Source organism: Amaranthus tricolor, chromosome 17 (assembly GCF_026212465.1).
Source record: "Amaranthus tricolor cultivar Red isolate AtriRed21 chromosome 17, ASM2621246v1, whole genome shotgun sequence".
In the NCBI taxonomy this organism is placed as follows: Eukaryota; Viridiplantae; Streptophyta; class Magnoliopsida; order Caryophyllales; family Amaranthaceae; genus Amaranthus; species Amaranthus tricolor.
Window position 1 is genome coordinate 8,160,698 of NC_080063.1, and position 13,632 is coordinate 8,174,329.

The 13,632-nt window shown below is 32.0% G+C and overlaps 2 protein-coding genes across 2 annotated transcripts; both read right to left on the reverse strand.

The window, feature by feature from the left end:
* Positions 1–670: 670 nt before the first annotated feature.
* LOC130804081 (two-component response regulator ORR10-like) lies at positions 671–2,795 on the reverse strand. The gene is made up of 2 exons (XM_057668407.1): positions 1,911–2,795; positions 671–1,452 (listed from the first exon to the last, which is right to left on the reverse strand). Exons 1-2 carry the CDS (start codon positions 1,999–2,001, stop codon positions 1,049–1,051), a joined length of 495 nt encoding a protein of 164 aa, XP_057524390.1. The 5' UTR covers positions 2,002–2,795; the 3' UTR covers positions 671–1,048.
* A 138-nt stretch (positions 2,796–2,933) lies between these two features.
* Positions 2,934–9,148, reverse strand: LOC130804082 (uncharacterized). Its single transcript, XM_057668408.1, has 3 exons — positions 8,954–9,148; positions 7,469–7,506; positions 2,934–3,419 (listed from the first exon to the last, which is right to left on the reverse strand). Exons 1-3 carry the CDS (start codon positions 9,024–9,026, stop codon positions 3,306–3,308), a joined length of 225 nt encoding a protein of 74 aa, XP_057524391.1. The 5' UTR covers positions 9,027–9,148; the 3' UTR covers positions 2,934–3,305.
* Positions 9,149–13,632: the final 4,484 nt, after the last annotated feature.

A 13,632-nucleotide genomic window follows, 5' to 3' on the forward strand; every position in this document is an offset into this window, starting at 1 on the left:
CGATTGCAATCATCAATAGGATTCTTTTTAGTTTCCTAAAAGTAAGTTTTATAATAGCCATGTCCACAGGTCAAGGAAGGAGGATTATCAAAAAAAAATTCTAAAAGTACATTATAATCGAAACTCGAAACGTTTAAAGGGTTTCGAAAACCATCATGCTTTTACAACCCAACAAAAAGATTTCAATAAAAGAGACAGTCTTTTCTAAAGACGGCTCTCAAGAGTTTAGTCTATTTTCATTCTTTAGTAAATATCTTAATTTAAAAAAAAAACATGTGTGTGTCATTCCCAAGCAAAGAAAACTGTTTTCTTTTTGAAAAATGAAAAGTTTTCTGATTAATTGCATATTTCCATGCAAAATAAACATTATTTAGTAATAAATCAGATTGTGGTATTTAAAAAAATTAAACATCGATAGTGGAAAACAGTAATGTTGAAGAAGACAACAATGTATAATATTTGGGAAAGGTAATAAAAGCAATTGTAGTTCTTCTACTTTTATTTAAAAAAATTAAGGTTCATCAATGGTGAAAACAGTGATAGTTAAAGAAGTCAATTATGTACTTTCTAACAATCATCGTTATACTTTCTAATAATCTAATATTTGTTATTGATTTGCTATCAGCATAGCATATTAGTATGATGACAGAAAGCTGAAAAAAATAATCCAACAATAAAATTACTCACGGTAAATAAATCGAAAATTAGATTATTAATATTAATTTTTTTACAATTAATCCAACAAAATTAAAAGAGAAGTAATCAATGTCCTAATATTGCATTAACTACAATTCATTTGTCATTACAACTATGATTTACTCCTATATACAATTACCATTCTATAAAGAGGATCCATCATTAACAAAATTCCTCTCAAACAATGTAAATCAATTCAAAACCTCTGACTTTTATGTTGATATGAAGAATTTACATCTAACAATTATAATACTAATAATTTAGACCAATAATTGCGTCAACAGTTATAAATTATCGTCTTTTTTCCTTCCACAAACTCTAATCATAATTTTCTATAGACGAGATATAATTATCAGCATCTTTGGCATAAAGTTTTAGGATCAGAATACCAAGTCAATAAACTCTTATGTTTTTGAAACTTGCAAAAATCCTTCACTTTGTTCTTCAACAAATGGGGTTTAAGCTTATCAACATCAGATAATTGAACAGGTTTCAAGAAGAACTCATCAGCTCCATTAGCCAAACACTTACTAATTCTTGAAGATATATTTTCAGAGGACATGATTACAACTGGGATATCCCTCAATCTTTCTGATTCCTTAATTTTCCTCAATAAATCATACCCAGTCATTCCAGGCATGGAGTAATCTGTGATGATCATATTCACCTTGTTTAACAAGGATTCATGTGTTTCCCCTTGATTCCCCTTCAAACCCAGAAACTCTAGAGCTTTGTTTGGTGAATCTACTGCAGTAACTGCAAAACAAATCAAAACCCAGATCAGATTGATGGAAACAAAGTAAGAAACCAAACATAATCTCAAGCATAAGCTTAATCTTTTTGGTTGAATTGGTTCCATGATATCAGAAGTTAACGTGACAAGAGGTCACGAGTTCGAATCAGTGGCGGATCCAGGATTTGGAGTCCCTGGTACACTAACTAATGGACGAAATTTCAGCAAGTTTCATTTGTAAAATTAACAGTTATTTTACCCTTATTAGCTAAAATTTTAAATACCACGTACCATAAAACAAAATGGCAAAAAATAAATCACTAAACTAATAAAAAAAATGAGACAAAATAAATAAAATAAAATAAAATTACTAAAATGAGGAAGTATTTATAATAAAAAACTTCGGTATTAATTTTACGATTTTAATTGAGTTGATTCATACCAAACAAACAAAGACTACCACACAAGTGAAAATATATACCTTGAAAAGATGAAGTTTTAAGAAGCCTCTCAATGAGTTTTCTATCAATGATGCTATCATCGACAGCAAGAACATGAAATTGAGAATCCATTTTGAATTCTTTGTTGTTTTTGTTATTAGATGAATGAATGAATGTGGATGAGAGGGGAAATGGTTGGAGGGGTTTATATATAGTGGGAAAAGAGATTGCATAGGAATATGGAGAAAATATTGGGTAGTGAAGAAAGAGATCCGGGGGGATACGTAGGAGGATCTGCGGGATTTCATTTGTCGGTATTCTTTAATCTGTAGGGTCAAGTTTTGATTAATGAAGTTGATATATGAGGATACAAAGTCTTTTATAATCTGAGAAAATCTCCGTCAAATTTTGAGAAAATCTTGGTTTGGGTGGATTTGATTGACTCTTGGAAACAAGTTTAGGCTAATGCTAAAGGGAAGGTTGTGTGGCAACGGATTCTGTCGTACTCTGACCTTTATTTTATTAACAATGTCACATGATGTGAGTATCAAACTAATCTAAGTTTTGTTTTTTTAATAATAATAAAAAGAAGAAATCTAATTGATTTTGAGTCAAATTATTTTTAAGTCGAGTTTTGATGATACTAATGGGTCAATGTTTTAAATTTTTTATTACTTACTTTTTGCTCTTCAAGTAATATCATTATCTTCGCTTTTAATCATATTTGTCACCAGTAATTAGTTGTTTTGAATCTCCAACTCTCTTTTTACTTTGGGGTAAGGTTTGAAATTCCTACAGAAAAGAAGAAATTACTCCTACGTATTAAAAGTAAAAATTAAACCTCTATTATAAGGATAAAAAGAAAAGCCATCAACAATAAAATCAACTCATGATTTCCAAATAACAAGTTTTAGCAATAACAATATCCGAGTCAAGTTAATATTGAATTGCACACGAGGGGACCAACTCGATTAACAGCCCTAGTTCGGATATCTATCCTGGAAAACTGAACAAGAATGCCCAATACAGAGGAACGGTTAATTAATGGAATTTAGGATCATTCCTTGTGTAATTTGTGTTTCTCTTTTATCTTGATCATCAAACATTCCAGAATACAACGGGTTAAAGTAAACCAAAATTCATATTCAAACAGATCAGTTCTGAAGCTTCCTCAAAAGTTGCAGGAAAAATCCTTACCAATAATATATTTAAAAAAAAAAAAAAAAGACTACACAGAGAACATCAGTATTAATTTAGCATTATTCCTTTGCACTTTTGCGTCCCTCTTTTTGCTTGATCAGCAAACATCCCAGGGTACAGAGGGTCAAAACAAAGCAAAAATCAAATTTTGCAAACAGCATATCGGTTGAGAGGCTGTCCCTGAAAATTCCAGGAACAACCCATGACCAAACAAAAAGAAAACTGGACAATGAACATCAATATGATTTTCCACAATGTATTAAGCTTCCGCAACCAAGAAAGAGACCGAATACTGCAGCACTGCCGACAGTAGTTTGGCCGATGAACCTGATCTTTAATAGCCCTGGAACCTGCAGAGTAATTTCAATATTGAATGAGGTTGTAAAATCATCTATGATGGTACGATAAAAGTAACAAACCGTGAAACTTCTTCAAGAAAGGCACTTGAAGAGAGCGCTTAAATCAGACTTAACAAGAAAGATCAACAGCTAAATTCTACATTGTTCTTACAGCCGGTCTTACAATATTCTAAATGCTTACTAAATTCTTAATGCTCACCGAATAAGCACGCAGTACTTATAATATCTTATATGCCTACTTACAATATTCTTAATGCCCACTGAATAACTTACTGTACATTTTCCTTTACAGGCCGACCTAATTAGAGATCGGTCTCTCATAAGAATGTGTTTTTTTAATCTGAAAGGAAAAGGGGTAAAATACACTGCCAACATAATAATTGATGCATGCTTCATTTCACAATGAAAGTCACACCTGAAACTCCAAGTACTTCCTCATAGTACATCGCCCATTCCAAATTGTCACACCTAAAACTCACAGTACCTCCTCATAGCACATAGCACATCCCAAATATTTTTTCAAATGGCATTTTAATTCCACACAAATTCCTTCATCACATTTAACCCTTTGTCTGTCTCCAACCAAAAGTTTCTCTAGTCTCTGCCTGAGTAAATTCATAAAACATTTATAATGACTCAAAGGTACATGAGTATGTTTCACAATTAGCCACTTTTTTTCCCTATGCAAAATGTAAATCAATCATATCACAGTTAGGATTCCTCACAAGAGAAACAAGCTTCCTACATCAACTACAATGATATATCCAAAGACTCTGATTTTGTTGCAGAAACACAAGCAAACAAGTTATTCCACCCCACATTTTGCCCAACAGTTGATAAATTCCCCTTCATTCTCCAGAATGATCCACTAGTTGTGCATCCCCCCCCCAACACACACACACACACACTCTCATACTAAGCATTCTCCCATAATTGCCATCATAAATTTTCAATTCCAGCTTCGAACAACAAAATGGAGCTATAACTTACTTTGAAATGAATCACAAAAGGAGGATATTGGAGAAATGGGCCAATAAATAGCTGATCATTTCATAAAACAATAAGAACCAAGTACAATCACTTGTTTTTTAAGATTTCAACTTCCTCAACAATAAGAACCAAGTACAATCACTCGTTTTTAAGATTTCAACTTCCTTAACAATAAGAACCAAGTACAATCACTTGTTTTTTAAGATTTCAACTTCCTTAACAATAATTTTGCGAAACTAACTCCTACTTCTTTCAGACATTGTTTGATACAGATAAGTATGTAAATCCTTCCCATTAAATTCTTCTAGGTTCAGCAAAAATTGGTAATTCACCATCAAGAATCACAACTAAACACAAAAAACACAATAGTTAACACAGCTTGCATGCAATCTATCCAAAACACTTTCTCTTTTAGCTTTCAATGATCAAACTTAACCGTCAAAATAGAAGTATGTGTTTCCACTTGCCACTTACGCATAGAAAGTTGCTTCAACTTGTTCAGGAACCTGTTGTCTACATTGATACAATGCTGAAGGAACTTCTAGCAAAAGCAAAATTTACTAGGCCTTGAAAAGTAACATACACTAAACTATCAGCAGCTGGGCCAAAATGAAACGTAATGTTTCTAAAGAATATGAAGAATATAGTAGACACAAGACAGATTCAAAATGTTGCACACTTGCACTACACAGCATCTGTCTATTCATTAGCCAATTGTTTTTAAAGTAATTTTTCTATATTGAAGTAGAACATCTTTTTCAGCTAACTGCAAAAAGGAGCAAGAATTACAATGAACTCTCAGCCTTTTTCTTCTATAATTCTAGATGCGTTGACATTGAACTAGTCAGAGTCACTTCCAATACATGTTTACACCAATATGATAAATTTACCTATCCTATAATCATAGTTAAATGAAACGTGGAGCGTAGCCACGTTCCGCAATCCGGGAAGACGGGAACGTCCATCCCCAATCAGCACAAAAAAAGACCCAAATCGCTCAAGGTGGCTTTCATTTACAAATTTAAGAAAAATTGAGGAGACGAAACCTAGAAAACTAAAAAAATTCACTTAAAAACAATTTCTTATAACAACAAAATAATTTTGATCAAATTTTGTTTTCAAATATATTTTTTATGTATAATGCAATCATATCCAATCGTTCCCGAGTCAATACGTTCCCTATTCCCGTTCCCGTACCCGTTCCCATTCCCCGTTCCAAACTAAATATCTTCGTGGTAACAATGTCTATAATATCCATAACCAACGTTTTTGACTCAATGAAGCATTCCTCAAAGACATTTGACTTCATTACATCTCTAGGTTAAGACATTTCATCGATAATTTCCAAAAATAAGTTGAGCATGAAAACACTTAAATTTGGATCCTGCTAGATCCTAACCAAGGTATGAATTTAAGCACTCTCTAACAGTGCAACTACTAAACCATTGCTAATCCCCAAAACTAATTATGTATAGTGAAAATCCCATTTATATGAGAATATATCAAAAATGTCATAAACAACCAAAACTTTCTCGCATGAGATTAGATTTCAACATCCACATCTCACAAATCAGTTAAATCCTCCAATGACCTGACAGTTTCAGTATTATCTTATTCTTAAATACTTCAAACATCAATAATTTGTAATGCATGACATTTAGGGGGCATTATAAGGATTATCTAGTCAATTAGTTGGCTTGAAAATAATTTAGTAGTGGAACGTAATATATATAGAGGAGGTAAAGAGAACGGACATATTTGTTTTGAGTTCCTAACTCATTTTGAATTTACTATCTTGTTATTGTAATCGTTTAGATTAAATTAGTTTCCATTAACATAAATTAGCTATTCCATATATTTCTGCTTTTGTCATAATCCACCAATTTTGCACTGAAGCTACTGTAGTTAACACGCAGCCATGCCGCACTCCGTTCATCACGAAATGCTACAATTACTAGTCACGGATTACTTCAAAAGTGAAAATAGCATCAATGAGAAAACGTGGCGACCTTAAGCCAAACATACTTAATGCTGAATTTAGCTTACTACACTGAAGAACAGCACTGCAAATTTCAATACTTGAAACTCTAGTTTTATTAATCCAGACCATTGTTTGGATTCATAAGACGTTAGATTACCGATACAAAATAGTGAAGTCATTATTTAGGAATTGAGCAAGCCCGAATGTTTCATAGCAATTAGTTTCTACTGCAATCAATATCAAAACAACATTCATTACCCACATCCTCATCTTCTTCCTTTGTTCCTCTTCCATGGCTTCTTCACATACGTACATCAGAGAAAAAAGGAAATCTCGAACTCTAATTGAGTATACCAACAATTGATCCCAACTCACAAAGAGAGAAAGAATGAAAGAGAAGAGCATAAGGGAATAATAAATTTGTTCACCTAGAAAAAAGAAAATCTTGAACTCTAATCGAGTATACCAAACAACTGATCCCAACTCACAAAGAGAGAAAGACAAGAGTATAACGCAACCAAAAAATCTACTCACCTCTTAGGCTCTAACTCTATTCACTCCAACAAATTTGTTAATCAAATGATTCTCTTTTTTTAATCAATTATAGAATTTATGAATATGGGTGAGTAATTTACATTGATGATAGATTTTTAGGTTTAAAACATATTAAGACAAGTGACAGCCCAACTGTCCAAAGGTCCCTGCATCAGCATGGCCAACCTAATACACTAAATCCTCCACAAGCTACAAGTCTAAGATCTAAAGTTCCAAGTGAAACACATTAAATGATACAAAAGTACACTTTTTATAACAATATTCTACACAGAAAAAAAAATTCATAGCACCCATCTCTAACCAAGCAAAGCACAAACTAGGTAATAGTGAGCAAAAGTAAAGTAAAATTTAAAACACTAAGATAAACGATTAAGATGTTGAACATGAATTCAGCCTTTCTATGTTCTGTTTAAGAGATTAGAAGTATGAATTATCATACTAAGCTCTTAAAACCATGAAAGTCAGTCTGTTACTCACACAAAGATAATTAAAGCCTGAAAACAGAGTTAAATACCTTGCTTCGGACAGCTTCAAAAGTCCCATAAACAGCACCTGCACAGAATACAATCAATATAGTACCAATGACAATAGTAAGAAAAGTAGAATTTGGTCTAGTCCATAGTAAATATTCTCCATTTTTAGAAAGGTATTAGGTGCAAGATGGATCACTTATGAGATTGGCGATTCTTTTGTTCAAGTTGACATAACTACTTTGTAAAGGAGCATTGACAAAGACCTACAAGAGTATGATGAAAAGTTAAGACATATTGCAATAAGCAATAGTCTTTGGCAGTGTAATATTAGAATGAGGCCATAGTTTAACCTATGTCAAAACATTGAACTACGTCGAATTTGTTTCACAAAAGCTTTTAGCGAGAAGCCTATCAAAAACGTTTGAAAAGGACTTCATTTAAGCAAGGGAACACCACAAAGGTATCTAAATCTAATGTCTGACAACTTCCTTTATCAAAAAAAAATGTTTGACAATTCCCTTAATAAAAACACATGTTTGACAACTTCAAGTCTTACATACAATGAGGTTAAATCTCCTTATGTTTGGAAGGAACAAAGAAATGATCCAAAGGATTACCATAAAAAAGGTGAGCCTAAATGTTGCAAGTGTGTTACGTCTTCAATTAATTGGACGCATAGATGATTTAATCCCTAAGGACATCAATACTTGTCATAAATTGTTAAGCATGTTTCACTAAATGGCAAGTTAATCTTAAATGTTAAGTATGTTTCAATTAATTGGACACATGGATGATTTAATCACAAAGGACATCAACCCATATAACGATGTTATTAAATGGATTAAAAGATATAAAAATTGAGTATAGCTTTTTAGTCAAACATATTCCAAAACTCTCGCTATCTGATCACTTGTTTTGTGCCACGCTAAAATAAAGTACTCATAGCATCTCTTCAACAAAATTTCAAGACATCTGTCATCAAAAGGTACCTAAAAGATGTGAAATATTGCTCAAGGAAAAGTTTTACAAACGAAATATCCAGTTTTCCATAGAAACATCTCCTATGTTCAAGTTTTTACAAATGCTAATTCTTTCTCGCACTAATCAAAAATAATACTCCAATTTCAGAAAACCACAAAGTCAATGCACATCTCCCTATACAAGGCAATAATTCACATAAAAATTTCCAATCTTATACAGTTTCTTATTCTTGGATTAAATCATTGACATATTAAAACTGAAAGACTCAACCAATATTATTCAATTAAAGTCCCAAATTTGATTATTCAATTTATAAACCCTTTATCTCACATATTAAGCATCAGCTTAACACAGATAAATATACCTCCATTCTCAGAAATTAAGCAATACTAAAAGATAACTAGAGAATCAACATCTCCATAAAAAATCATCGACACTCCAAAACCAAGCATAAAATTGTATCAACAACAAAAAATGGGGAAATTAACGATTGGAGGATAGAGCTAGGGTTTTAAGAGGTGAGAGACAGAAAGAGAGAAACATACCAACGGCACCTCCGACTGCACCGCCAACGGCAACGCCAGCACCAACTCTAGCAAGACAGCTATCTTTGGCCATTCGTTGAGATTCTCAGCAACGTCTTCTTCTCTTTGAGTTAGTTTCAACTATGAAGTATGAAGGGCACTTGGTTTCGTCGATGATGTAACATACCTTTTAGGGCTTTTAATACGATTATTTATTATTGTATTGAGCTAACTTGTCGACAACAGGCCCAACGCCATATGTCATATGCTTCACCTACGAAAATTTAAAATCATTAGGCAAAAAAATTAAAAAAATTAACCAAATAAACTAACATTTAAAAATATTCCAAAAGTAAGCGTGAAAATCTCAAATATGTGGTTTGAAGTTGTTCGCAGTTACTAACTGCGAACAGACTTGCTCCACAAGTACGCAGATAAATTTCTGTTTTTCGCAATTTTTCCCATTTCTCAAAACCCTACTTCACATTCGACATTCTCCCTTTAAAACCATTGACTCGATCCATCAATTCTTGCATTCCTCTTTCACTTTGACATTTCAAAATTAGTGTGGGATATTCTAGCTTGCTCAAAAGTAAACTTTTTTGTGTTTTTTGGTGTATATTTAGTTTTTTAGGATTTTAACCATATTTGCTTTTTTTTTCAAATGTAGGTTATTAGTTGTTAAATCAAGACTATTCTTAATCATCCATAAGTATTATAGGTAATTTTTAATTGTTTTTGTAGCTTTATGTTGTTTTTTGAAGTAATGTTGTTGAATTAGTTGAATTCAATGTTGATAATATTATTAGAAATGTTGATGTTGATGTTGTTATTAGAAATATTATTTATGAACTTATGAATTGATTTATTATTTGGATTTTATGTGTATTAATATGTATGAACTTAGTTACATTATGGATTTTAATAATATTTAGACCAAAAAAGATTATAATCAAATGAATATAATGTACTTGTATGGGCATGAGTTGATGTTGATGTTGATTTTCTTTGTATTAATGTAGAAAATGACATCATTTCGCGTGACTATCATATGTTTTTGGAATAGTTGTATTCGAGAAAGTACTGGCAAAGTTCATTATGTTGGGGGAAGACGTAAGTTGTTTGCTTGCAATTCGAACATGGATTTGAACCACTTTAAACGTTTTATATGTTCTAAGATTGGTTTGGACCCTACTAGAAGTACCGTAAAATTAAGCTTTAAATATGACATGAGTGGAGAATTGTTTATCTTTCCTGTTGAGGATGATGAGGCTATAGATGCTATGTGGGAGAATTCAAAGTCCACCCAAATTTCCTCTTTGGAGTTATACGTAGAAGAAATACCATTAGGGAATGTAGTTGCTTCTAATGCTACTCCTACCTCTATGCCTATATTATATCAGGAAACTCTTAATCCTTTTGTTCCTTCCGGATCTTGTACTTTTTCTCAACCCCTATGAATCAAGTTCCAATTGATTCAATGGTTAACTTAGGAGAAACTGCTGAGATGGGACCTTGGGATAATGGAAATGAGAGTAATAAGCTCATCGACGATCCTTCTGAGGACGATGTGGATGTCGATGAGGATACGCTAGCAAATGACATGACTCTAGGAAACATTCCTACAATCATTCCTCCTACACCTTATGCCCTCTGTCCACCTTTAGACGAGTATGAGGAGGACAACTCATGGAGGACTTGGGCTTGTGATACCACATACACCGAAGAGGGAGAGTTTGAGAAGGCTATGATGTTTGATAGCAAGGAATCGTTGTTGGAAGCTATCAGAGTGTATCATATTCGCAGAAATGTGGAGTACAGAACGGAGACCTCGAACCAAACTGTCCTCACCTCGAATTGCAAGCGGGGTTGTTCGTGGAGACTTAGTGCTACGTTTGATTCTTATTTGTCTTCATGGCGTATTGTTACCTATAAGGGTAAGCATGGTTCTTGTGTATTGGGTAGTGACATTGTTTTGGCTGGACACATTCACCTGACATATTCTTTCATTAACAATGTTATTAGAAATTGTGTTGCTAAAGACCCATCCATTAAGGTATCTGTCGTACGGCAGATGGTTAAAAATCGTTTTGGTGTGGATGTCAATTATAAGCGAGCGTGGTGTGCAAAGCAATAAGCGTTGTTGTCCATTTACGGGACCTGGGAAGGTTCTTACTCACTCCTTCCACGCTTTTTAGAAGCTTTGCAACATTCCAACCCGGGGTTAGTACTTGAGTGGTATTTTAAGGAGGACAATGACACGGGTGTATATGTAAGACCTAATATTAGGACCTTCCAACGTGTCTTTTGGGCCTTTAAACCTTGCATTGAAGGCTTCAATTATTGTAAACCTCTTATCACCAATATGGGTTGGTACAGGGCATTCCACCGCCTTGTGACACTGAACCCCAGCTGCACCTTATTTCGCGCAAAAATCAGGGTAGGGCAAACTGGATGGAGATCAACTGGCGTCACATCGCTCGTTGGAATGGTAGACTGGAGCTGCTGGCAAAAGGTGCGCTGTAACACCCCGTAATTTATCCGGTTTAAGAAAATAATATAATAAAATAAAATAAATATGTATTATTAAATTTTATTATTTTACATAGATAATTACAAGAAATAAAGTGAGTTAAATTTTAACGGTAACGAGTTTTATCGCGTACAATGTTATCGCGTGACGTTTCTTTTCTGTTTTAACAATAATATATTAATTACTTAATTAATTAATTAAAAAAAACAAAAGAAAAAAAATAGGGGATGTGAGGGGGTGGCCGGTTGTGGAGCATGGGAGGAGTCTTGTAACTCCTCTCATAATTGTGTATTATGGCACAATTATTATCATGGTCTTAAGTGTCTATTAATCCCTAAGCCTTTTGATTCCATCAACATTTTAAACTTCAAGTAAAACACAAAGAAAAATTCAGAAATTTCTTTCTCCCTTTTGCTCTTTGGGTTTCGGCACATTCAAAAGAAAAAAAAATCTTGTTGATTCAATCCTATCTTTTGATCAAAGAGTAAGTTTAATTGAATTATTAATTATAGAATTTATATACAAGATTTCTAAAATGAATTATATTTTTATGTATGATGATATCCTATGACTTATAGGAGGATTGAATATTTTTCTTTTATATATAAAAAATTTCTCTAATAATCCTTTAATAAACTATAATTTGTTAAAAGGATTAAGAAAAGAACTTCATGATCAATATTCTTTAACAAAATTTAAGTTTGTTATAAGATTAAGAATTTAAAGTTATATTGAAATTTAAATAAATTTCTTATGGTCTATTTTCTCTAAAAAAATTTCAATTTATTAGATGAAATTTAAATGGTATAGATCAAGTAATGTAGTCATCTAAGAGTTTATAAATCCTTTAGCAAAACTTGATTTGTTTGAAGGAGTGTTATATATATATATATATATATATATATATATATATATATATATATATATATATATATGTATATATATATACATATATATATATATATACATATATATATATATACATATATATATATATACATATATATATATATATATATATATATATATATATATATATATATATATATATATATATACATATATATATATATACATATATATATATATATATATGTATATATATATATATATATATATATATATATATGTATATATATATATATATATATATATATATATATATATATATATATATATATATATATATATATATATATATATATGTCTTGATTTAAAAGGGTGAATTGGTTTTGTAATTCTCTACAAATTTTAATTTGTTAAGAGAATTAAGTGTTTAATTTAGTTATCATAATTTATGAAATTGTAAGTCTCTTGAAAGATTTTGTGAATGTGACCTTGCTAGAGTTATTTTGGTCATGAGATTTAAAAAGGGTTGATAATGTATATATAAAATAATAATAATAATGAAATTAAAAAATATATATATATATATATATATATATATATATATGTGTGTGTGTGTGTGTGTGTGTGTGTGTGTGTGTATTCGAGCAGCAGCTGTTCTGTCTTGGTAAAGGTGCCGATCCGGAAACGTTAGTCGTGTTCCGTTGTTTTATGTACCGATGCGTTAAAAACTCGTTAAACGCTTAAAATAATTAAAAATAGTAATTGGATGTTAGAAATTATGAAATTTGGTACCCAAGGTAATTGAAGCGTTCCGGACGCAACGGCGAAGTCGGATGTTTCATTTGAATTTTCTAAAATGTCCAAATCGATCATTTAAGTCTCTGGTTAAAGTTTACGAATTGGAACTATTAGGAATTTGATGAAAACATTTAAAATTATCAAATCCTAGTGATGTCTTAGTAGTATGGAGTGGATTAAATGTGTAAACACGTTCTAATACGTGATTGTTTTGTGTGTGTGTGATATTTAGGACCTTGATTTATAAGAGGCCGAAATTTCTATCGTGGTTAAATATCGTTTGGTTGCAGCGCTTAAAGGTACACGCTTAGACCATACTGTTTATGTGGTTGTGCAAGTAGTATTGTTTTATTTCTAATCGAGGCATTGTAAATCACTTAAGGATTAGACACTTCAAATAATTTGAAAGAAATTGATTGGAAATTGAGAATTTATGTGTTTTTCACCCAAAGGGGTTGACGTTTGGTTGTATTATGCTACCCAAAGGGGTTTACGTATTGGTTTGGATTATACGATTATT